Raw genomic sequence first — 26,027 nt, 5'->3', positions numbered from 1 at the left:
AGGGAAGTGGTAAATTAAAGTTTCATATCTGTAATAGCATCCAGTCACCTGAATATCTCTTCATAATCTCACTCTCACCGCAGTGGCTCCCAGGTCATTAAAGTTAATTCATCTGCCTGGCTAGAGAGTGATAGGCACATCTCCTTTTTCAGGGAATGTACACAAAAAGAAACCCTATGCATACACACTTACAACATGTGTTTGTCCATGGATGTGCAGTTTTGCCGTTGTGTGCGACACCAAGGATTTGCCTCTAGGCTGTTTTTGACCTCTAGAAATTTCCTGCTCTCTCCTTTGAGAAACCTCATATTTTTCATCAACTCCCTCCTCTCAATCTGAGTCAGAATGAGACGATAACTCTAAAGGGAAGATGAGGGTTTTGATAGAGTACACTAGATTAGACTGGGGGTACATTTGCAGTAGTGTGTGTTTTGTGTATTCATTAATAGAGGGTACTCTATTGTGATTCCTGCAGGGACTATGATCTAATTTTCCATCACATTCCTTTTACTTAATCATTAACATTCCGTCTCACTTGTCTTACGTTCCTTTATTAGAATTACGCAACATCTTTGTTAAACTAAAGCTGGAAAACGTTTCCTTAACACCAAAGTATGTTCTGATGTGAAGTGATGCAATTAACGAAATCTAGTGAAAAGTCTTTTTTGTACCTGATACAGCTGGTGAATGGTGCTCTTTGTTTTTGAGTATGTGTGTTATTGTCTGATCATTCTCTTGATTAGTTGTCAATTTATTGGACAAACTTTGATTCCATGGAAACAATTGTTACTGTCAGATTTCCTTTGAGTTCTAATGCAACAGTGTGTGGAAATATGTCTTTGTATTCCAGTTTTCTAAGAAGACAAAAGATGTAATGATAATTAATCTTAATGAATTAAATATATTGCTACAGCATCAAATAAGATGGAATACGATTTGGTTGTCTTTCTTCTTGCATGTATTTTGACAATGACGAATGACAAGTAAAATTTATACTGAGCAATGACCTGAGGCAAATTTAGAGCTGTTTGAGAATCTTTTTGCCCAAATCATATTAATTTCACTCCAGTGAATCTTTTCTTTGTCACAGTTTAGCAGACAAGTACAGAGTATGCAAAAATAACATCTGTGTTGATTTGTAGATTTCTTGAGCTTCATAATTATTGCACGCTAATTTTGTAAACCTCATGCGAGCGTATACGTGCTAGTTGTGTTGTCCAAATAGGAAGCATAAGGCATTAGAATAATGGACAGGCCTGAGGCACAGAAATGAAGGGGAAAAACATCTTACCACCCCCGATTATAATGTTATATTGTTTTATTCCCCCGAGTGTATGTGTGCCTCTTTGCTTGTGTGTATGCTTCCATCCTTGTGAGGAGCAATTAGAATAAAATGTATAGTGCTCGCGGTGTGAAGACATCTTGAGAGTGTCACTTTGCCTGGTTCAATGAATTCCAAGGGCTCATTGAGTGTTAAGACTTTGGGGAAGATTTTGGGGTTCAATAGAGAATTAGGGTTATGTTGATGTATGGGTTAGTCATTTAGTTATGATGAATTCGAGGGAATTCATTCTATTGACAACTGTCCTCACTAAGAAGAACAAATATGTGTGTGTAGGTCAGGTTTAATATGTCCTATTCTCCAGCTTTGTGTGGCTGGCCTCTTGCCATCAGCGAAGATGTGCAAAGCTCTTCAAACTACCTTAGACCGCTGAATATTTAGGAGTGAAGGAGATGGCGCAGGATAAATTTATGAAGGCTAGAGGGCCCCATAAATTTCTAGCAGACAAAATTCATTTATACTGTACATACAAGATCAATACAGAATGGAAACAAGGGAAGGGGAGAGGAGGGGTAGAGGAGAGGAGAGACATGAGGAGGATAGAAGAGTAGTAAGTATGAGATAAGAAATGGAAGGACAAAGAAAACTGAGCAGGAAAAGAAGCAGAATAAAAATGTTCCAGATATTCGATCCGCACTTGTTGTTCTTACAAGGGTGATGAAACAGCCTGAGCAAAAATTCAGGAACAGCCATAAACAGGGAATTATTAATTGAGTATTTATAAATACATTATGAAAGATTACGATAACATAAAACTTTAATGTCTGTTTTAAATTAAAAGCACATCAAAGCAAAAACCAGAAGACAAGTACCTTGTTGTGCCTATAGGTGCTGTCTAAAAAAGAACGTACCATCCAATGAAGCTGATGTTCCAGCAGGGTCCTGAGTGCTGTGATTAGCACAGAGCATTGAAAAGTGCAGAGTTTGGCGCTGTCTTGTTTCAGGCAACTCTTCAAATACAGGCTATGAACAATGTGTCCCCTGAATCGAGACACAGCTATTGTCTGGCAGCTGTCTGGTTTAGCTATAGCCAAGTGAAGCTCATGTTGATGTAATGAACTGGAAAATGTTGGCATTACTGATTGTGTGACACTCTTTTGGGACATCTGTCCCAACTGTGTTTTCAGCACAATTTCACACATTGGCTGAAGTTATAAAAAACCAAGTAATCCCAACATGTAGTATACACATAACATGTATACACTGATGTAAAGCCAGTGAAGCCTAAGTCGAGTGTGGTGGGAATGGTGTAATCTGCTTCATATTTATCTAATGACCTTATAGGCTATTCACTGATGAAGTCCGCAGTTCTTCAATAAAACTCTGTCAGGCTTTGTTTTGATTACTAGATCCCGTCCTTTTAAATTAGTATCGATTATAAATGTGGCCAACTACTCATAAAACAAAGTGCTTAATGTTTGCATCTCTAGCCAATACTAATATTTCTTGCCCATGTGTAATGTGATGATACAATTTCTTTTTTATTGCTCTCTGATACCTGATATAATCGGTTTCTACCTCTGAGAGTATGATTAGTATTCACCTGTCTACTATAATAACTCCCACTGCTGTTTTCCATTTACCAGGGAGGCTGATAATTACTTGAACCAGTGGTGTATTTATTTATGTAAATGGTCACTATCACACTGGCTTTGGTTAAAATCCTGGTTAACATATTGTTGTACAGTATTTTTACTTTATTTTGTTATTTTTTATTATTATTATTATTTTTTTTTTTACAAAAACCAAATAAAAAAGCTGCCTGTGTTCCTTAATAATCTTGACATGACTTGTCTTGACATTTATCTTATAATTTATTGTCTCACAGTATTTTGTGTTAGGTGCTTCTGATTTAAATTTAGTTAGTAAGTTATTTATTTTTATTTAATTTTGCCATTGCTCTCAAAATTGGATCTCATCCATCTTTGGTCTCCATGGCAAATATAGCTTAAATCAATAGAAATACAATACCTGCACACTTAGACACAGAGAGATAAACACAAGCATGCACACACATGGACAAACCTCATCGAGGATATAACTTTGTCCTGCGTTGACTCTGTGTTTCTCAGTGCTATTTATCTCATGTGTTTCATAACGACCTGTCTTCTATACGGAATTCATGGGCTCAGTGTGAATAATACTTATGACCTCAGATTTCACACCTTCAGTGTCAAATATGTAAATTAATGGAAAAATATTCGCATCCAGGATCTTCATCTCACGTGGATTCCCTTTAACCCCTGAAACCGAATGAATGTCTTCTTAGTGGTTCTTCATTAACTTAAAGCTGGCTCTAGCATTGGTTGCAATATTTTACTTGCCTATGTTCTCACTCTGCACATTAGCCACTTTGTCTCCGTAGTATTGATGTTGAGTCAGCTCCGCCCCTTGTCCTATTACCGTGTTGCTCCACGCTCCAGCCCAGATGTCAGGGGCGGTGATGCTGGTCCGCCTCCCTGTCTGTTTGTGCATTGGCTCCAACTCTTTATTCCTTCCAAGGCTTCCTCTGGCACGTTTACTCTCTACCTGAGCTCCTGTCTCAGTCTGACACAACAAAAACACTTTACCTGTGAATGAAAAAGACCAAACCTTATCATCAAAGTCACAGCACTACTGATGGTATTTCAGTCAAACCTTCATTGGTATATTGAATTTCCTTGGGTTGATTCACTGGGGACTCCCCTGCGGGGGTAGCTAGATTTGATGTTACAATAGACCCTTGTGTCAATATGCATGTAGTGGGGTGTTATATACATTGGGTACAATGGAGGGAAGGTTTACCCATAACTCCATCCATGCTGATTCACTGCATGATGTTTCTTCATACACAAGCACACACATGCACATACCTCCTAATTTCTCCCTCCCATATGCATGCTTAGAAATCCAGCAGATGGACTATTTGATATTTGCAGAACAGTTCTTTGCTCTTTTCATTGCTAAAAATGGAAGTTCTGTAAAAAAGTTACATTAACAGGAATAATTATTTTTATCAAGTACATATGTGTGATTGTGTGTCTACATATATACGTGTTCACACACCACATATGTTTACAAATGTAAGCATAAGGTTTGTGACACTACTATTCTATTAGTGGATCCTTCCTTGCATAGTTAATTTTTCATGCTGCTGTTGTGCCTCACGATAGTTGCATACTTACTGTGTTTTTCCCCACAAATGTTTGGATACACTAGGGGCAGTTTTGGCAATAAATAGCCTTCCTTTCTTTGGAATGTCTCAGGCATGTAAACTGCATGAGCCTTTCTTGTTGGGAAGAGTAGGTGTTCACTCTTGTTAACACGAGATCACCTTCTGATTTCTTGTTCAAATTGTACAAATTTGAGATTATATTGGTACACACAGTATGAATGAGCTTTGTGTTTGTATATCAATTATTTATTAATAGTTATTTAATATGTAACAGTTACAACTATTAATTTATTTATGGATATTATGTATTTATAAATAATGTATATCAATAGTTATTGTTATCAAATGGCTAAGTGAGACTGAGAGTGCTTGTGGACTAGTCACTGGCATTTGATGACACAAATCTAGATCCTGTGTGGTGTGTTGGGAGTACTGCCTGCCTATAAAAATCAAGAATATACTATAGCTACTTTCTGTAACACTAAATTCTCCAGCGCGAAGGCTTGAAACTAAGATCCTGTGATGGCTTTCAGGTGCATACACACCAGATTCAAGCCGAGTAATGTTACCAGTTAATGGTATTATATGTGTAATATGCATAAAGTAACATATTTTGAAAATGTGACACATGTAGAAAATATGCAGTGTCCTAATTATCGAGGATAGTGTGAGGCATTTATTCGTACACGAATGCTTGATGTTAATTACGTTTTTAAGAACACTGCAGTTAATGCATATTTTATGCATGTGAGTAATTAGGCTACTTGGATTAAGGTCATAGACTCTACACCACATCAAATAACGAGCCAAATAACCCATAAAAGGAAACATAAGCTCTATCAGTGGAAAGTTGTTGAGGCATACTCCTAACACTCTGTACTCCATGTCAGCTTACTCATTAGAGCTTCAACTTCTGTGTATAAATGATGTGTTTAATTTGTGGCAATCAAGGATAATACAGAAAGTTACAAGGCATTCATAAAATTTGAGAGACACCTGGAAAATATAAAAGAAATCTTTTTAGAAACAAATTTGCATGACTTTATCCATTATATTGAAATGTTAAGTGTGAATATTATGCTGACTGATTGTCATAATTGTATAAGGTCTGTCCTGTCACAAATGGTACCGTAGGAAACCAGTTTTCATGGAGATGCGTATAGATTCCATATTCCAACTGGAGATTGAATGCATTTCCAATGAAAACATGAAGCACATTTCTCGAACTGTAATGGGAGAAAACAAATGCCTTCCATTCTCCAGTTGTCATGTTGAAAGCAGTAAATCTGAAGTAGTAGGCTCCTTTGACAGGTGTCGTGAAAATAACAGCTTAACACCGTTCATTTCCCAGGTAATGTATACAATGCCAGTACTTGGGTTATATGACCCACCAATATTTGTCAAACCTCTAGTGTAGATGACTTGAGTGTCAGTTTGAATGGTTGAATTGTTCCAAAAGCAATCAAACAGAGAAAGCCACTCTCATAGGTTCTGTAAAGATATAATGGAGACGTTGAATTAAAATTAAACTAAAAGCTCAGAAATGTCAGTAATTTATGGTCCCATTTTTTTAAAGATTGAAACAACATGCATTTTTATCTATATTTAGACATATATTTTAGAGCATTTTTTTAAATAATGTATGAGAATGCTGTATCAAACCTTTGGATTTCACCGTGTGCATTTTGGCTACATTACCAAAAGATTCTTTCTGGACCACATCCAATCTGTTGAGCTGTAATGCAGTCTTAAAAACATCCACCTTTCTTTTCACTTCCTTCTCGTACTCCCACATCTTCTTCTCAATGGTTGTCACTCTGGAAACCAGGACTGCCAGTGCTGTTACTTGGGCTACACAAGCATTAAAATCAATGATTGAAGAAACTGCTCTTTTTATATTTTTCAATTACCAAATGTGTGCCTTTTATTACTACATACCATTAATCAGTCTCTTGCCTCCTCACTTTTGTCTTCTGAAGCTGCAGCTCAGCCTTAGTTGCTTCAGCTAGACTGTAATTGCTGTCACCTTGTTTTCAGTTGCTTGTCAGTCTGGAGCTCATCATTGAAAATTCATTGAGAGTGAGGATGACATTCTTTCAAGTAAAACTGTGTAAAGTAGCTTTCCACAACAAAAGTACAATTCTGGCTGTTTATTATTTGTTCATGTTGATATCGCACTATATAACTGATATCAATGTGAAAGCCAAATTAACAAACTAATTATACAATTTAACAATATGTGGGTTTAGCCTAATCTAGAGTGACAAAATTAGCCAGTTAAACAATCAGTTCATCATCAGAACATGAGGCATGAGAACTTAAATAATGTCTAAAACTAAACTGCCAAACATTTATTGACAGTAAATGGAAATTAGTTTATGTAGTCCTCTATCCTAAGCAATATTGATTTACTACCTGCTTTCTCTTCCTCAAGACTGGCCATTTTATCTTTTAGGATTTTAGCCTTGGTATTCTTGAGTTCCACCTTCCTCTCCACCAGCAGGTATCTCAGAGATATCAGCTCATTTCAAATATCGCTGCAAGTCTGAGCAGTCATCTCTATGTAGACATGTAGAAGTGCACAAATGCCATGAGACTATCTGGGTTGAAGGTCTTTCTAAAATTCAGAAATTATATAATTAGAGTTTTATTAGATATTTTTTATTAGAAATTATCTGCACATTTTCCTTTGTTTTAATGGCACATTTGTCATTTTCTCACCTGTTTAGTGGCTTTTTTCAAATAATGGAAGTGAATTCTTGAGCTCATGAGAGTGTGAGTTCTTAATTTGTAATTATTCTAAACAAAAACGGCAAAGTAACTGGCCTGCTTGTCACCTTGTTATCAGCACCCCTAGATGAATGAAAATCTCAAAGCAATCCATTAACAATCCTATTTTGTCAATTCTCAAACAATTCTGTCCTCCATTTATTCTCCTTTATCTGTGTTCTTTTTATCTGTGGCAGACAGCTGGCATGTACATGGTTTGAGCATGAGTGTTTTGGCAATGTGAGTAAAAGTTGGTGAGAGACTGCACCATATATTTGTTTATGTGTTTCAGTATTTGCCTGTGTGTTTGGGAGTGTGTGTGAGAGTTTGTGTGAGTGTGAAGATTGAATAACACTGGTAACACTACTATCACTGATAAGCTCATCATTCAAAGCTATTGCTGGTGATGTAAAACAGATGAGGGGACACGAGGTTACACAGTATCTATTTTCCATTGCATTCAAGAGGTTATGGAGAAGGATGGTGTGGTGCAGAGAGCTTGCTGGTGATTACATCAAATCAGTGTATAGTCAGAAATGTGATTGTCACTAGGACATCAAGGTCACTTTCTACCAGAGCTGGCTTTTTTTGTTATCAACAAAAATCTGACATATCCTTTTTTTTTCCCTTCTTACTTTTCAGTTCATTGCTTCTCAAGACGGCTATACCTAAAATGCAGTATTGAAAAGTTTTGTTGTATTTTAATGAGAGTTCCAAGAAAATTGTATTCATGATATTTATGTTTGTGCTTTTGTACTGTCGTTTCTGTGAGCTTGTTGAATGTGTGTGCTTGTTGCACCTGCGGTCACTGCGGTGACACCCATCCACAGGTGGCCATCTTGTTTCATAGTGTCTTTGGTCACTGCCATGATCGCAGAGAGGCACGGACACGCACACACACGCAGAGTCACCCTGCTGATGGAGATTAATTAGTGTAGACTACCTGCTGAAACATGAAAGCCAGGTTCTTCAAGTGGATTTTATGAGGAAGTAAACAGTGTGAATGTGAGACTTCTAGGCAGCCAGAAACATTGAAACTGCACACAAAGCAAATTCACAATCAGAAGCTTGGACAGACTCTTACACACATGGGTCAAATGTACTGACGCGCACCTTTCTAAAGAACATGTGCATTGACTTGCATACAGATGCATGAGTGTATGCACTCTGCTGAGACTGATTTGCGCGTGACCGTGCCTTGAACTTCACCACAGTCTCCTCACTTTTCGATGTGTTGCAGTTAGTGAAGCAGGAAGCTGAGACAATTGAAAAAGACAGTCACTGCAGCAGATGTCCGCAAGAGGAGAGGGGTATACAGATAGAGGAAAAAAAGGGAAATTCAAAAATACAGGAGAGGAAATAAAGTCAGAGGGATGGAAGAAAGAATCAGAGACAGAGAATGAAGCAGGGAAGGAAGGATGAATAGAGATTGGTGTCACTGAGAGGTGATGTATTGAGGAGAGGGTGATGAGAGTGAGCTGGCTTCTCTCTCTGCTCCTGTTGTAATGTCCCTTTCCAAAACATCACTCATATTTAATGGAGCACAGCTACAAGGGAAGAGAGCGAAAAGGAGAATTCACGACTCACACGCACAAATACACACACATACACACCCAGGCAAATGTAGACATCACACCACATTTCAGACTTGTACACACTTGCACAGAGTGCTCAAAGCTTGCATGCACAGTCAGTCTCACTCACTAGAACTCAGACACATGCACCCTAGTGCTCAGATGCAAAGTGGGTTCGCTGAGAGTTAATGGAGTTGAGCAAAAGGGGCCCTGAAACTGGAAACTGCATTCAGCTATAACAGGGAAGAGAAAAAGGACTGAGCGAAGAGAATAAAAGAAAGAGAATTGGGCTGCATCGGCATACATTTGAGAACTTGTAAAGTATGAGGAAAAATGTGGTAGAGGTGGGTGGAGGATCCTTAGTTAATATTGACTCTGTCTGAAACCACATTTGCCAGGTAGCTGAGATGGAGACATTAGATGAGGAAATTTGCCTGTAAGATGAAAGAGAAGGTAAACAGAGACATAGCCATACATCAGACAGAACTGTTATTTCCTAGTGAAACCACCCACATACCTCTTACCCATGAGTCATCCAGTTGTGTTTCCCTAAAGCCCTGTCAGATTTAATCATGTTCTATACTTTCCCACAGCAAAGTGGAAGAACATTAGAAGACGCCAGTGTTTAATTTTCTTTTCAGTTATGTGAAGTAATGTCAATCAACAGATTGACAAAACTGATTTCCTCAAATAAAAGTGTTACTGGTCATGGATTAAGCCAGTCAGTTCAAGTTACTGTGGAAAATCTGTCTCAGAAAATCTTGTGTGTTTCTCTAATTCAGGTTCAGGCCTTAATGATGGACAATGGCATTCAGTACGTTTGGTTGCCAAGGAGAATTTTGCCATGTTGACGATAGACGGCGACGAGGCTTCTGCTGTGCGCTCCACCTCACCTCTTACCATCACTACAGGAGGAACCTATCACTTGGGAGGTAAGTGTCACCCCAAAGGTGTCATCACAGATCTGACCAGAACATTACACTCCCGTGATTTACTTGGTCACTTGGATGATTTCTATTAAATACTGTACTTTAGTGCATCTCCAATTTTAACGTTTTGTTATGGGATTTTTTTTTTTTTGTTTGTTTGTTTGTTTGTTTGTACCTCTAATATCTAAAATTACATTTAGGACACAGAAACCAAATTATAATCCTTTTATTTCTGTGTGGAATATTTTTGTCTGTATTTTAATTTAACTGTGTGTGTGTGTGTGTGTGTTTGTGTACAGGAGAAATAAGTATGTCTACAAATCATTTATCACGCTAGAAATCTATATCCCAGTGTCCAGAGTTTAGCAAGTTGCTCACTTAGCAGGAAGAGAGACACAACTAGGCCACCAGATATACACAAACACACAGGGGGAAAAGCACACTGACACACACACACACACACACACACACAAACACACAAACGGTTACCCTGCTGATGGAGATTGCACGTAGCTGCAATCCGTCTGAATTAGGAAGAGGCCAGGTTAATGATGCTAGACACTGCTGTCTGTCTGTTGGATGATGGTCCATATCTAAGTGTGCATGTCTGACTTTGTGTGTCTGTGTGTGTACTTGTTGGGTGTGTGGGCACCTATGAAATTACAGTAACTGAGAGAAACAGTCTGGGTTTTGGTAGCTGCATCAGGTCTTGATCCTTCTCTCTCTCTCTCGCCAAGCTTAGTCTCTTCCATCAAGCAAAACCATTTCCCCAGACAAGTCAATAAGGATCAGAACACACACACACACACGGTCACTTCCACACTGTTTTATTCTGTTGTCTGTCTTAATTTACTCATTGCTGACATTGTAGTAAGTCTCCCTGAAACCTGTGATGAGACTCTACTTTATTTATGAAAGTCAAAGTTCTTGAGGCCTTGATTGTTTCACAGTCTTGAAGGGGATTTTTAATCTGGGGAGTTGCAGAATCATTCATTACTGATACTTAGTCTGCCATTATTTCTTGTCTTTCCTACTCCACAGCTTTCTTTTTTTTTTTTTGTCTTTGTCTCTCCTTTTCCTGCTTTCTCTCGTCTCTTCCTTCTTATCTTCTTGTGTCAGTGTTGATGCAATTGGTGATTTATTGATTTTGGTAAACTGAGTTGAGAATCAAAATTGGCTGAGAAGAAAGGATCTCTAATGTTTTTAACCCTTGAAAAGGGAAAGGCTGTCAGATAGAAAATGGGAAAGGTGAAAAACAAAAAGGAGACAAGGGCAAATAAAAGATAGTGAAAAGGATGAAGCAAATTAGAGAAAAGAAGCAAACATTTTTGCAGATAAATATAAAGAATAACAGGGTAATGAGTGATACCAAGGCTTGAGAGAGGAAAGGCAGAGGAAGATTGAAGTGCTGAGGAATGGCGACAATGAGATTTAAAGTCACAGAGGCAGAACCTGTATGTCGCCAGAGGGAATAAAGGGCTCTGAGCACACACAATTCACAAATTTGTATTTGCAGTGTGTGTGCTGTGTTGTGTATAATTTTTGTCTTTGCCTCATAATAAGAAATTGTGTGGTGAGTTGCTTGCATACCCCCTCACATATAAAGAATCACACATATGTTTGTCTTCAATGCAGATACATGTAACTATGATCTTTCAGAAGGTTTTTCCCTGTTGACAGAGGTGGTGTGTAGGCTGCGTTGGCAGCAACTGTGGCAGAGGTTTTACTTGTTAATCTTTTATGATGTACTAAATGCTGAGGAGCAGGGGATCCTATAGGTAAACACAAGTGTGATGACTGGATAGAATACAAAACTGCTGCTTATTAGTATGCAAGGAATACAAAGTTGCTTCACAAGCAAGAAAAAACAGTTGTAGGAAGACATTTTAAAAATTAGAAAAATCCCTGCTAGTTCAGTGGAATCATCCAAGCCTTAGTTTATGGGAGGATGCTAATATATGCAGGCTTTTCTTTGCTATAAGAGGTTATGTCTGAAAACTTCATCTCATTTTACTTGTTTATTTGAATGGGAAAAAAAAATACTCATACACTACCCTACAATTTCAGGAAGTGCTTTCAATATCCAAAGCCCCACAACCCCATTATTACAAATTTACAACAAAATCTCAAAGACATTAGAGTGTGTGGGGTGATTTTGTATATCTGTGAAGTTCTATGAACAAAAACTCCAACACACACACACATGTACACAGATAGAGATACACACATCACACAGAATAACTACAACATTTATTCAAAACACTCCATCTTGTTGTACTCAGAGGTTAATTTCCACCCAAGCTCAGAGGTAAATGAATAATATTGTAAGTGTACAAAAGGTAGTTTAGCCTTTAGTTTGCCCTCAATTACGCTCTCTGATTCACACAGCTTGGTGAGTCAGAGAGGCCAAGCACATTAAGCTGTCCTAAAGCTCTCTAACAGTATCCCATCAGCACTTTCTGTGATTGAGACTGTTCTGTCTGTGTGGCACAATTAACTAAAATCGCTTGGTATCATGAACAATCCATGTCCTTTTATATACATGATGAGACTTCACATAATTGCTGAGAGTAATTTATCTAGGTTCAGCCATCCAGGTTGCAGTCTGCTTCCAAAATTATTGCATTAATGCATCAATCTGCAGATTTCATTGACAACATTTCTTGATCAGTGACCACAGACTGCACTGGACTTAAAAGATGCAGCTCCATACACGCTCATTTTGACACTACAATACTTATATGGCAGCTGCCAACGTTTAAGTTCTGTTCATCTTCTTGTGGTGCATGTGGTGAACATATTATAGTCTTTGCTCAACGTGAAAAATTAATCTAGGAACATTGTTGTGCTTGGGTTTGTCTCATTCCATGCTCTTCATTTTAGCTTTTTCCTCCCCCTGTGAGCTTAGTGTTTATTAAGCATGGCCCATTGCCACATTAAACTAAATGAAGACAAATTAGTATCATAGTGAAGCTTGGCTGCCACACATGCAGTCTGACTTATACAAACTCTGAAGCACAGTGTTCCTTCTTTCAGATAATTAAAGTTTTTATAAACGTGTATGTGTGTGTGTGTGTGTGTGTGCGCTCGTGCATGCGTGTGCGTGCATGTGTGTGTGTGTGTGTGTGTGGGCCACACACACACACACACACACAAACAATTAACCAGAGGTAGGTGATTGTCTCTCACTGGATGGCTCAAAAATACAAAACAAAGCAAAACAAAAACCTAGCCTTTGATTGTCCATCCAGTGGTAATCTGAGTTGAAGCATTTTTGTGAAATAAAAGTGACACATAATGGATTTCATAAAGTACTTTAATGCATAAATATTCTTTTTAATTAAGGGGAACAATTTTGAAAAACATAACAGAGCTCCTTAATGCTTTCAGATAGCATTAATATTAATGCCATTGATGTGTAATATGAAGACAAGCATGCTGACATAAAAAGTGTGCAAATTAGTGCTTTAATTAACTTAATAAATTGTCTAATTTGCGTAAGTGCTTATATGTAATGTATGTTGATGGCTATGATGTGTCATTATGCAGCTCAAGTACCATTCCCAATACAGCCAATACATTTTCTATTCTTTGATTTTCTTAAAAATAAAAAATGCTGTTAACGTTTTTAGTTTGTAATGGTATATGCAGTTTTTATGTAGGACAGTAATCCTATGACTCCATAATCTCAGTTTTATTAAAAAGTCTACCAGACAGATCTCAGGTGAAAAAAGATGCTGTGATATTTAACTGAGACTCATTGCTTGAGAATTGTTTCCATAACCTCAGTGGTACTGAAGTGACAAGAGATGCGTGAGGGAAGAATGTTGCCTTAGATATAACAGTCCTTGATTTTCTGTTTCTGTGGCATTGAAATTCATGTGGCACAACCTAAACCCAAGGTTACAGAGCTACAGGATGGTATACTTTAGATGTCAGAAGAGGGAAAAGAGCCTTGGCCATTTCCATCAACTCTGCTTTCTTACTTAATTTTGTTCTCCAGTTTTTTTTTTCACTCTCTCGTGTTTCTTTCAGTTTCTCTCAAGTCAGTTTATTTTCTGTCCTTTTTTGACCCCCATCTTCTCCCCTCACCTCTGATCCCTCTTATCCTCTTTAACCGAGTCGACCCCTTCTTCTGCCTTCCCCTCATCTCTTCTGCGCTCAGCTGTACCCCTCTATGCCTCTGCTTTTAGAAGCAGTCTCCTGAACCCAAAGCCTATTTTACGGGGAGTAGTTTCTTACTCCTGAGGCTGTGCTCAAAGAAATTAGTAAATGACTGACACAAGACATCCACAAATTGAATTTCTTGAGAGAAGACAGATGGACACCCACACAAACACAAATGCATATACATAAGGCCATAAAATAATGTGTTTTTCTCTGTAGGAACAGGGAACAAATTGATATACTAATGGAAAGACTAATGAGAAAGTAGGCAATTATGGGATGTTCCACCCGGAAGCCCCCTGGTATTTGGTAACTATGTAAAATAAGTTTGCCGCATTTACTTTATCAGTTTTACTATCTCTACTTACTCAAATCTATAACTCCTCTGAAATGTTACATCACTTTTTCCTAATTTTGGAGATGTCATGTTTTCCCTCAGATTGATTTTCTGGGCACAAATAAAACACATTAATTACTTTTCTATTTCAGTCTACTCTGTTAAGAAAAACCTTCTTAACCAAAATAAACTGTTAACTTGTTGATTACATTTTATTTGTTTTATGTGCGTTTTTTACTTTCCCAAAATTAAATGTGGTGGATATTTGTTTCAGCTAACAAAATAGCAACATTACTGATAAACTGTGTGTGTGTGTGTGTGTATATATGTATATATATGAATATATATATATATATATATATATATGTACAGCATGTTGCAAGCACCTTTTCTTCTTCATTTGAAAACTCATGGGTAATTAGCTGAGACTCTGATGTCTTCATGTATCAAAGAATGGCCTGTTCTGTGTTTGTGTTCATAGGCTTCTTACCTGTGGATATGTGTGCATATATTGGATGCTGTTTTATTTTTCTTTCATGGGTATTGCACATCATCTTTGACACATGTACAGTGATATTTGACATACATCAATATTCTTCTTGAATGCACCCCATAGGGCCCAGCTGTTGTCTTACAGAGTTTAGGGAAATAGCACAGGGAGAGGTAGCAGCATGTTGTCAGTAAATAAGAACAGTTTTTTTTTTTTTATGTGAATTTGGATTTTGGGAGATGTACATATTGTTTTTGGCAATATTTTGTGTGTTTTTGAATATGTGTAGAGTTGCACCCCAGTTTATTTTTTTCCTCTAAGCACTTTGGCTGATTTACATGATGCTTCTTTTGGAAGCAGATCCATCCCTTTAAATGTATTGGGATGTGGAAACAAGTGTTCTGCAGATTGAGAGCCAGCCATGCCTGTATGATGTGTTCAGGTAGAAAAAAGGCTAGTGCTGGTCTTCCAATCTGTGTTGGATGAGAAACTCTTTGGACACAGTAGGGGAGCTGTGATAGAGTGCCAGTAAGACTGCGGGGGATTATTGCTGCTGCTCAATATCCTTAAGGGTTTATGAGAGATAGAGTCTTTGTTTATACAACAAATTAAAACCATATTAGGGAAAAAATATAAAATTTTATGAGACATTGTACTGTTGGATTGAAGCTATGGGTGAATGGGTGAGCTTAAGGATGGACGGATGACCTCATTTATGCCTTGTTTGCCAAGTGTTTTTGAATGCACCTCATTAATCTTGGACTGTATCATCCTGTTTGTTAGTATAGCAGCATTATAGCTTTCTGAATAATACAGGGATACATTTTTAAGAAGCATTGATGAAGAATTCTAACACAATATGACAACATTGGTCATTACTGATTAAGGCCTCTGAGTGACAACAAGGGAAAATTAATATGCATGTTATATGCATATTCCTCTTAGCATAATACAATTCCTAGATGAGCATTTACAGTGTTGAGTGTTTATTTAAGGGCACTTACAAATGGTGGCTTGCAGATAGAGGTGAGGGTTTACATGGAAATAGTAAAATTCAATTCCAAAAGTATTAATGATAACATGGCAGCTTCAACTGTAATTTAACTATAAAACATTGTAGTTGTCTTAATTGTTTCTTGAAAAGTTGCTTTACTAAGGAGTATCTGTGCTAAAAATTGTTGACAACCAATAAACAAGCTGTGCAACATACATCCATCCTCTCATCCATTGTTCCATGCATTGCTCCGTTCGTTCTGCCACACTGTCACAAAGACTGTTTCCTTTGCATTCGTATGCAATCCAGGGGACACAAAGTGCTGCCAACCAGCTGTAGTCTGCTCTGTTTCCCCATCTTCTCTCTCCTTTTCCATCTCTCCCTCTCCTCCTTTGTCTGTCTCCCACTCCTCTGGAAAGACAGCAGATACATGTGACAGGAGAGGAGACAGATGGCAAGGATGACAGGAGAAACTTTTGGGGTGGAAATGAAAATCAAAGGATGTGAAGAATGGGATGAATTTAACACAAACACACTTGTATGGGAACACACATTTTTCTATTTGCTGGCCTGTCAGGCAGCCACATGAAGTACAATTATGTCAGTACATCCACACACACTGCATATGCCCTCTATAATAAACCTGTTTGATGCTTTGGCCTTGGGGCTGATAGGCATACTAGAGTGTGACATCTTATAACATCAAAATGATGGAGATGTCATTAAACAGCAATGTTTTATAAGTGACCTGAGTGTTTGTGGCAAAGATTGAATCTCAGGCTCATCTCCTACATGCAGCACTTCATGTACACTGAAATAACACCTGTAGATTTACACAACCATACTATATACAGCACACTTACTATACTGAGCACAAGTGGACAAGGACAGTTTTGTATGGGGATTACACACACGCACCAACACTAGGTCCATGGTTATCTGTGCAAACAAAACAATTTATCACACACTTTGAGTCAACATATGCACACACTTTTGTTTTAGTCTTGTCCCATTTCAGACAAAGCCCAGTGCAACCTCTGGATGGTTCATTGACTCTTGTATCTCATAAAGGGGCTGTATATAGTAAAACCTGTATGTCCTCTAGTCTATTGTGGCCTTAACACCAGTATTAAGGCTAATAGGCCTTGTGGAGACGCTCTAAAACAAGAGGACGAATGAATGCCGATGGCTGTAAAAGGTGACAAGGGCCCAGCACTGGGCGAGGCTGCTGTTCCTTGTCAAGGATGATGCTGTTGTTAAGTTTGATGTCTACTTTTGCAGATCTTCTTTTCATTATGTGTGTTTAAGTCTGGGCTAAGAAAACGAATGTTAAAACTGAGCTGCTGTGCATGCCTTTGTTATATAGGACGTCACATACAAATGTGAAATAAAAATGTTATTTTCCCATTCATGTCACTGTGTGTGTGTGTGGCTTCCTATTAGTGTAATGCTTTCTTTGTTTCTTGTGTTGATTTCAGGGTATTTTCTACAGACCCTCTTCCCACCCTCCCGGCGTTCCCTCCAGGGCTGCATGCAGGCAATCCTGGTGGATGATCAACCTGCTGATTTGCATGCAGTGGAAAAAGGCACTTTGGGAGCCTTTGAAAATATAAGCCTAGACTTGTGTGCAATCATAGACAGGTAGGAGTGATAATTCATCCACACATACACATACACACAGCCATTCAGAAATGAAAATACTCCAGTCATACACAGAGCATAAAAACAAATCATAAATCAAGTGCTTTTAAATTGGAAGAGTCATATTGTAAACAAGACTGTTATGTAGAGTCTTTGGATTCTTATCCAGAGATGTATGACTCAGGGTTCTGTGTGTTGTGTTGATGTGTGGCTGCTTTTTGTGTGCTTGTCAGACTGATAAATGGATATAATTGATAGGCTAAATTCGTGGTGTTCGGGGATGTGTGTTTTTCACTTTAAACTTAAAGCAAATAGTATGTTTCACCCCTTGAAAAACACTGTATGATCCTAATCAAACATCAGAAATCAGCCACTCATTTGTCTTTTTCAAAGCCAAGAATACCAGAGCTAGAGATTCTGCACAACATGTCACAGTGTTAGCTTACTGGAAGAATTCAATACCACTTGTTGACATTTCAATTTATTTCCTTCTCATGAAATAGAAAAACACATTGGGATGTATTTTCCATATATGGAATCATCCATTCCTTGAGCTCAGTGTGAGTGCCTCTGATGCTCTGCAGAATATTTAGACTCCATGGTTTAACCTTCAACAATACTTCTCCTCTATTAAATAAGGGTTCAGGGCTGGATGTTAAGAAGATTTCAGTGATTATTAGAAACTGCTAAGATTACATTGTTAAAGTAAATGAAACCGGGAAGCTACATTTGGGAGCTCACCTTGCGCTGACTGGAACAGCATTTTCCCTGAACTGAGCGATTTGTTTTCAGCTCAGCTTTGTCAATAACATTTACTTTCATCAATATCCTTGCCCAGGGAAGAAGACACCAGCTGCCACTACTTGATTTAGATCAATTTAGTCTTCACTTTGAGAGGTTCAACTTGTTGGCATGGTTTTGTTTATACAATGTCAAGTCATGTCCAGACTAACACAAATGCATGTTTGAAAATAGAGGTCTCTCGCTCTCTGTGTGTGTGTGTGTGTGTGTGTGTGTGTGTGTGTGTGTGTGTGTGTGTGTATATATATATATATATATATGTGTGTGTGTATATATATATATATAATTTTTTTTCAATCACAATCAAGATTTTGTCACCTCTGTTGTTGTTGTTGTTTCATCCTTCCATGAGAGATTGAGATGTCCTACAGTAATTGATTGGGGATGTTGTAGTTTTCTGGTTGTTGGAGATATTGTGATTTGGGCTTATGTCTTCAGCTTAGTAGAAGACAGTTCCATAGTTCACAGACATAGACCAACGTTGGTATTAGTTTGAGATTGTATTCCTGGCTGAATGACAAATGTTTGTTTTATTTGCTATATTTCATCTCATTTAAGGTCTTTATTTGGTTTTCACTAAAACCCAAGAGAACTATCTGGCTTCATAAATGGTACATTTTCCACTATGTTCAGCAGCTAGTCACTTACTTAGTCTGCTTCTTGCCTGAGGCAGCTACTCTATGCTAAGTTTGTAAAGCTTTTTGGCTGAAAACAGTTGACTGCTGCAGCTGAAAATGATACTATTAGAGCAGTGAGAGTGAACCAAAAAACGGTTGTGACTAAAAACACACACACAGATACACAAATGGCTCGCCCTCACAGCGATTCTAGCACATTTATGTTTCAGCATAGTGTTTGTGTTACTATTTTGTATGGAGGTTAAGCACACACAGCCTTTCACAAGTGAGTTTTCATTTTGCTTAAAACATGTAGGCTAGAAGAGAGGCGACTCTTTCTCCTGCTAGCAATCGATAGTGACCTGTTTACCAGTGATTCAAATATTTAAGTAGTAATGTAAATTGGAAATATTTGTTAAATGTAATCCCTCTTTACTAAGACACACTTTTGCTGTGATTCTGTGTTCGTTAATTGGGTCCGTAAGCCCTTTATGGCTATGGTTCTCTGCTGCACAACCACAAAATACTCATATTTCTGCTTGGCTCAGATCTCAAGCTTTGTCACTCTTAACACGTAGAGGACAACTTTTATTTTTGTGTGTCATTGGGAGGCATACACACACGCAGATATGTTAACATATACTAAACAATACAATAAGGCAGCTCATGAACTCTGGCACAGAAAACACACTGTCCACATCAAGTGGGGTCAGTTTTGATTGTTTCAATGGTGATCACTGATCATGCAGCATTATTGACATGATAATTTTAACAAGCTGGAGCCAGTATTTCATTTGCATCCCGCATGATGCTGAGTCTGTTTTTGGGTATTTTAATAAATGACATACATTTTACTGAAGTTCTGCTTCCCGGGTAGGAACAGAACTTTTTTTTTATTGGAAAATGTGATATATCACACAAATTGTGCTCTTAACTGTAGTGTACGTGGTCTGGGAAGCTGTGTTTACGATGATACATTTCTCTGCGGCAACATAGAATAGAGGTGACGAGGGGACGGTTTTGTAACACCTGGAGGAGGAAAAGTGCAACCATGTTGGAATTTATGAAGTTGTTATCAGAGTTGGATGAAACTGTGTTCTTACTGCAATTACCCCACAGAGGCACAGCAACAACACTGCAAAGGAACTGTATGACACTATAGTATATAATTATTATCATTATTGCTGATTTTGGTGGATTTGCTATGCTGAAATGACTCACTTTGGTGAGATTCTTAGAACACACTCCTTCGAATGTTTCAGGATGACGAAAGGTATTTCATTTTCCAGCTGCTTGCAGTATTGCCCATCTCTATTACTCCTGTTGTGTATGTCTTGTTGTAGACCTGCAGCAGTCAGCCCTGCAATACTTGAGGTGGGCCCTGTTCTGCCATGGAAGATGAATGGGTGCAGTGTTACCATCTAACTAATAAGAATGTCTTTGAAGGCAGTTCAATAGCCCTGTCTGACCTCTTTTTGATCAATGCCGCTCTACTGTGGGATTCTCTTTGGGCTGAGATGTTGGAGGAAGCAAAACACACCCACACACACAGGCACACTCACAAAAACAAGGGCAAGGCTGTGTTCATGCAAATTTCTATATCACACAATGTCACCATTATTTTTCATAAGGTGGCACAGCAACAAATGCAGTGGCACATAAAAGCATATACACATTCTAGAGGTACTTCATTCTTTGTAGATTCTGACTTTTTCTTACAAAGCTCAGATAGTTGGTGTATTTCAGTGCTCACTGGTTGCTGAGCGTAATGCATTTTGTGATTTTTGGTGCTTGTCAATCACCCCTTATTGTGAAAGCACAATATGGTTTTGTCTGCTCCAGTTACCTTGCTCAAGCTGCAAAGCTTCTTGACACACACGCATCACTGACATGTTTGATTTCTTTGTTTTTGTCTTTCATTTGCTGCACATGCAAAAGTGTGCTGAAAATGTATTGATTTCAAATGACATGAATGGAAGATGAATAACAGGTTAGTCAGTTAGTCAATTTTTAAATTATATAATTATTTCATAATTTCCATAAAACTTAAATAATGTTGTGTCATATATAGCTTTTTGGCACTTACTTGCTGTGCTATGTAAATAACCAAGCAGATAACTCTGAGTCCTTGGAGTTATCTGTAATAGTGTCACCATGTGACAGTGTCTTTTATCTTATCACCAAGAATCACTTTTAAAACTATATATCTCTGCAACAGCACATATCACATTCTGATCTACATACACATGTACATCCAGTATATGTATAATACATTACGTCGATAGAACATTCCTGCATTTTATTCCAATTTAATATTAAGTCTTTGTTGCCGCAAAATGTGTTTTTTTGTGTTGGTGTGCACAAACCCAGACGCTAAAATGCTCACAGTAAATGGTGGTTTCCTTTGACTGGGAACTCATTTTGTGTCATATGAACAGGACCAGGAGTTATGGAGGAGGCATGCTTGTATGTTAGTCATTCTGAGTGTGATCACCATGTCTCCTTCCAGAGTTGGAGCATTTATGTTGTGCACCCTGTAGCTCTAATGACTCATTGGTTGTTTTTTATTTGACTTTCACTTTGATTCATTCAAACGGACTCAGATATATTAATCACATAACTTGTGTGTGCACGTGTGCGTGCGTGCATGTTTCTTCCTCAGGACTAACCCCTAACAGACCTGTAGGCAGATCAAACCACAGAAATTGGATATATTCAGGGTATCGGCCAGTTCACATCTCAACAAAAAATTGTGAACTACTATGTTTATCATTCTGTAAATTCACAAATTCCCCTTATTTTTTTTTAAACGTCGATACCAAATTTTATCCATCTAATTTCTTATCTCTTGGCAAAACAGCAAAACCAAATCATCAGTGATTTACATCAGCTCACTCAGCTGCACTGATACGTTTAATGAAGTAATCTTATAAGTGACAAAACCTGTAGTAGCATTGACATTGGGGGTTACTATCTCACGATTCGATTCCATTCCGATTTTTGGGGCTACGATTGGCTTCATAATGATTTCTGCTTCAGTCTATAGGTTTGCGAAGCGTCCCCATGATCTACTCCAGTTTGCTTTGCAAGACAGAATGACAAATGGAGATGTTAAAGTGTCTTTTTCACATTTATTAAGTTTTAAATATTTATCCATGCTTAGATGGAGTTGTTGCATAAAAGCAAGATCACATATTGCTGAAGTAACAAAAACAAAAGGTTCTCTTTATATATAGAAAAATAAATGCAGTTAAACATGGGTTCCTGAAGTGCTTAATCCTCATTTTGCAAATCTTGCACACTGTGAAGCTCATGTCAAGCTCAGTCGTTCCGGGCATTCGGTAAATGCTATATAAAATGCACAATTACGGAATTAGACATTAAAAACGGAATTTATTATAAACACAGAATAACAGAACTGGCCGACACTTTGCACAAAAGTTTAGTTTTTTTGTTTTCTGGAATAAAAAGGAACATCTCTGTCGGGTTAGGTTATGAATGAATGAACGTGGTGACATGAGCGTAGTGGGCGCGGTTCAGTTCCCAGTGGTGGCACCTGAACATGTGAATTGGTGACTTGATATAAATGTATGTGGTGGCCTGAGCAGCACGGTGGCACAGTGGTTAAAGCTGTCATCCCGCAATTCTCAAAAATTTAAAACAAGGGGGAAAAAACTTTAGGACATTTTAAATTGATTCTGAATCACAGTAAAGGACAATCGCGATTCTTATATGAATCGATTTTTTTTATTTGGCTGATGCATCTTATCTATTTGGTGGGAATGTTTTCTCTTCCATGGCTTTACAGCCATGTTTTAAGCTTGTTCCATTGTCACAGTAAGAGGGAATGTGGAAAAGGCCACTGTAGAGTTGACAAAGGGCCAAAAGACAAGGAATAATGTGTTTTCAAACAAGCAGCCCACAGCCTTCTCCATGTCACAATAGCTTAAGGTATTCGGTGTCTGACTGCTATGTTTAATAAATTGAAATATTTGCACTCACTGTTGGATATCATAAATATTACAAGGTTTATTTCTGCCTACTGCTGGTCTTGTACTCCTCTTGAATTAGAATGTGCAGCATCCTTTGAATACTAATATGATTGTGGTCAGTGAAGTCATTGAGTTACATGAATCTGAAGTCAGAAAATCCACTTTTTATGATAGAGACAGTTTTTGTGCATTTGGTGGGATATTGATGCATTTCCCTGCCAAATATGTATTTTTCTGGAAAGAAGCTTATCCTAGCTACAAGGACTTATATCGGTGTGAGGTTCAAGTCAACACATAGAACAGCCTGAAACACCTGGGCCCACTTTTCCTCTTTTTTGTGCAAATTTAATGCAATTCTTCGTACTTTAGAACAGCTCATATTGCATTCTACAACTGTACACTAAATTGAGCATATTCTGATGAAATCTGTGCCACAGATGAAGATTGCCGCCATGAGCATTATACCCTTCCCTGCACATGAACGTCTTATGTTCCACTTTTGTTGTTTAATGGCTTTTTTGACTCTCTTTTTGCTCAAGGCTAGTCTCTCAAGAGTTCATATTGCAGTTTCACTGCAGTTAGTCCACATATTTAATGAAACATTTGACACAAAGAAAGATGGATGGTTTAGGAGCCCCATTGGGAATATTATATACAAGTGTTTCGAGGTATTTCTTGTGCTACCCAAATATCTAAAGGTTGGTATTGTTAGATATTTCATGTTCAACATACCCACACTTAAATCAGTTCTCTGAAACATTGTGGTAGTTTAGATTGAAATTGTGTGGCAGTGGCCAGTGTGTGCGTATTTCTGACCTTTACATTTTGAAAACACGTTTTTTCTTTGTTTTAAAGCAGCACATATCTTGTAAATGTGTCCTTTTCCCTCACTCTCCAGGTGTATGCCTAATCACTGTGAGCATGGTGGCCGGTGTAAACAGACATGGGACACTTTCAGCTGTACCTGCGATGGAACAGGATACACTGGAGCCACGTGTCATACTTGTATGTATGAGTGTGTGTGATTCTTCCAACTGTTTTCCCCCCCTCAGAGTAATACAACTGTATTCTGTTTTTTGTGTGTTTGTCTGATTGGCCTTTCTCTGTCTGCCTTTGAGTGATTAAGCTTTTTCTCCTTCCAAAGCCATAATTCTCAGCAGAGGGACAGATTAATTTTTGAAGTGTTCAGAGGCCAGGCTTTACCAACTGTGCTGTGTGCTTTGTTCCGGTTTAAGTTGCGGCAACCCAGCAAAAGCACCAACAGACAAAGAGAGCAGATCCACAGAGAGAAAAGGCCAGATTATATTTTTGAGGGGCTTTAGAAATTCAGGGATGCCAACCCTTCTTCCATATGACACAGTTTTATTCTCTTTTAAGAGATGTTCAGCCTTTATTGTGTATGTTTGAACAACAATAATAATATTAACTGTGAGGAAAAAGAGTAGAGGGTCTAGAGGGACACAGGTGTATGATGCACTTCCACTGGGTAGCTGCAAAGTCATGTAGCTCTTACTCTTATTTTACTCTCCATTGGCTATATCTATTTTTCTGCCAACTACTTTTACCTTTTTTTAATAAAAACTGACACTGATGGATACTTCTGTGGGGCAAAGAATGTATTCAAGAGAGGAGCTTTTTGTTTTAAAATGGAGCAAATCTGCAAGATACCACTCAAAATGGAGATTAAGATTAAGATTAAAATTAAGAAGCCTTTTCAAGATTGCTGTGCTGGTGCAAAAGTCAAGGCCAGAAGATAGAGACGAAAGCCTTTTGAAACATCAATCATCATGGGGAATGTTAACTCTTTGGCAAACAAAAGTGATGAGCTGGACATTTTGGTGAAGACCTGCAAAGCATATCATGAATGCAGCCTATATGCTTGATTGTAACCTGGTTGATCCAGAACAAACTCCTGCATGGAATGACCCAGCGTCACTGTGATATGTTCAGACGGACATGCTGAGGTTAGTGGCAAGAGAAATAGGCTTTTTTTGTGAACCTACAATGGTGTAACCCTTCTCATATCTGTTAAAAAGAAGATATGCTATCCAGACATTGAAATAATGGCAGCTGGTCTGAGGCCAGACTGTGTTCTACAGGAATTCAGTCAGATCATAGCAATCCCGGTTTATGTCCCAGCCAAGGCAAAGCTGATGTTCATGTGAACGCACTGAGGATGTTGCCAGGATACAAACTAAACATCCTGGAGCACTCGTAGTAATAGCTGGAGACTTCAGTCATGTTTCCCTCTCCTCCCACCTGACTGGATTTGCACAGCTTGTTAACTGTCGTACCAGAGAAAATAAAAAAAATCTATCTGCTTTTTACCAAAGAAGCTTAAAGAGCTATTGCCTTGCCTCCACTATGTGAGATCACAACCTGGTTCTTCTGCAGAGCGATTATAAACCCTGTGTAATGGGGCAGTCTGTAATACTCGCAGAGTCAGGAAATGAACACCTGAAGTGAGCAACGTTGTTTTGAACACACAGTCTGTAATGTGCTGTTGGAAACTAATGGGAACAGCATGGACATTGACAGTCAGGCTGATTGTTTTTTCTGAGTTCATCATTTTATGTAGAGACACTGTCATACTTAAGAAGACTTTATGCTGTTTCTTTAACAATAAACCCTGGATCACAAGCTCAGTCAAGCCAATCCTCAATTCTCAAAAGAAAAGATGGCCATAAATTAATGATGCGGACAGAGCCAGCAAACTCCGCCAGTTCTTCAACAGATTTCACACTGTAGTCACACCCACCCAATGTCTACTTGTACCAATGCTACTTCTTCTACTCCATCTCTGTGTATCTCCACTCTGTAGTCTGTGCCTCCTCCACCATCCGTCACTATAACAGGGGTGAGGATGGAATTGGGAGGCTGTGTTATGCCATGGCACAGATGGTGTGTGTCCAAGGCTGCTTATATACTATGTTGCTCAACTATGTGAACCTCTCCAGAGGATCTTCAACCTGAGTCTACTGTCAGACCAGGTCCCAGCTCTGTGGAAAACATCTTGTGATGTACCTGTACCAAAAATAAAACGTCTGGCTGAAATAGACAGCTACAGACTGGGGGCCTTCATTTCACACATCATGAAAACTCTGGAGTGGCTGCTTCTACCACTACTGAGACTCAAGGTCAAAGACACACTTGACCCCTGCAGTTTCTGTGCAAAGAACACATCAGAGTGGCTGATGCTTACCTGGATTTCCAAAAGCCT

The 26,027-nt window shown here is 38.4% G+C and overlaps 1 protein-coding gene across 1 annotated transcript in view; it reads left to right on the top strand.

The window, feature by feature from the left end:
- Nucleotides 1–26,027, top strand: part of cntnap2a (contactin associated protein 2a) — a 285,019-nt gene that overhangs the window by 169,933 nt on the left and 89,059 nt on the right. The window contains exons 10-12 of the mRNA XM_029528868.1: nt 9,622–9,771; nt 17,235–17,397; nt 23,706–23,812. Coding sequence (XP_029384728.1) covers nt 9,622–9,771; nt 17,235–17,397; nt 23,706–23,812 — 420 coding nt within the window. The remainder of the gene's footprint in view (nt 1–9,621; nt 9,772–17,234; nt 17,398–23,705; nt 23,813–26,027) is intronic.

Source organism: Echeneis naucrates, chromosome 20 (genome assembly GCF_900963305.1).
Source record: "Echeneis naucrates chromosome 20, fEcheNa1.1, whole genome shotgun sequence".
Lineage (NCBI taxonomy): Eukaryota > Metazoa > Chordata > Actinopteri > Carangiformes > Echeneidae > Echeneis > Echeneis naucrates.
Note: the sequence above shows the minus strand (reverse complement) of the source record. Positions and strands in the feature narration are given on the sequence as shown.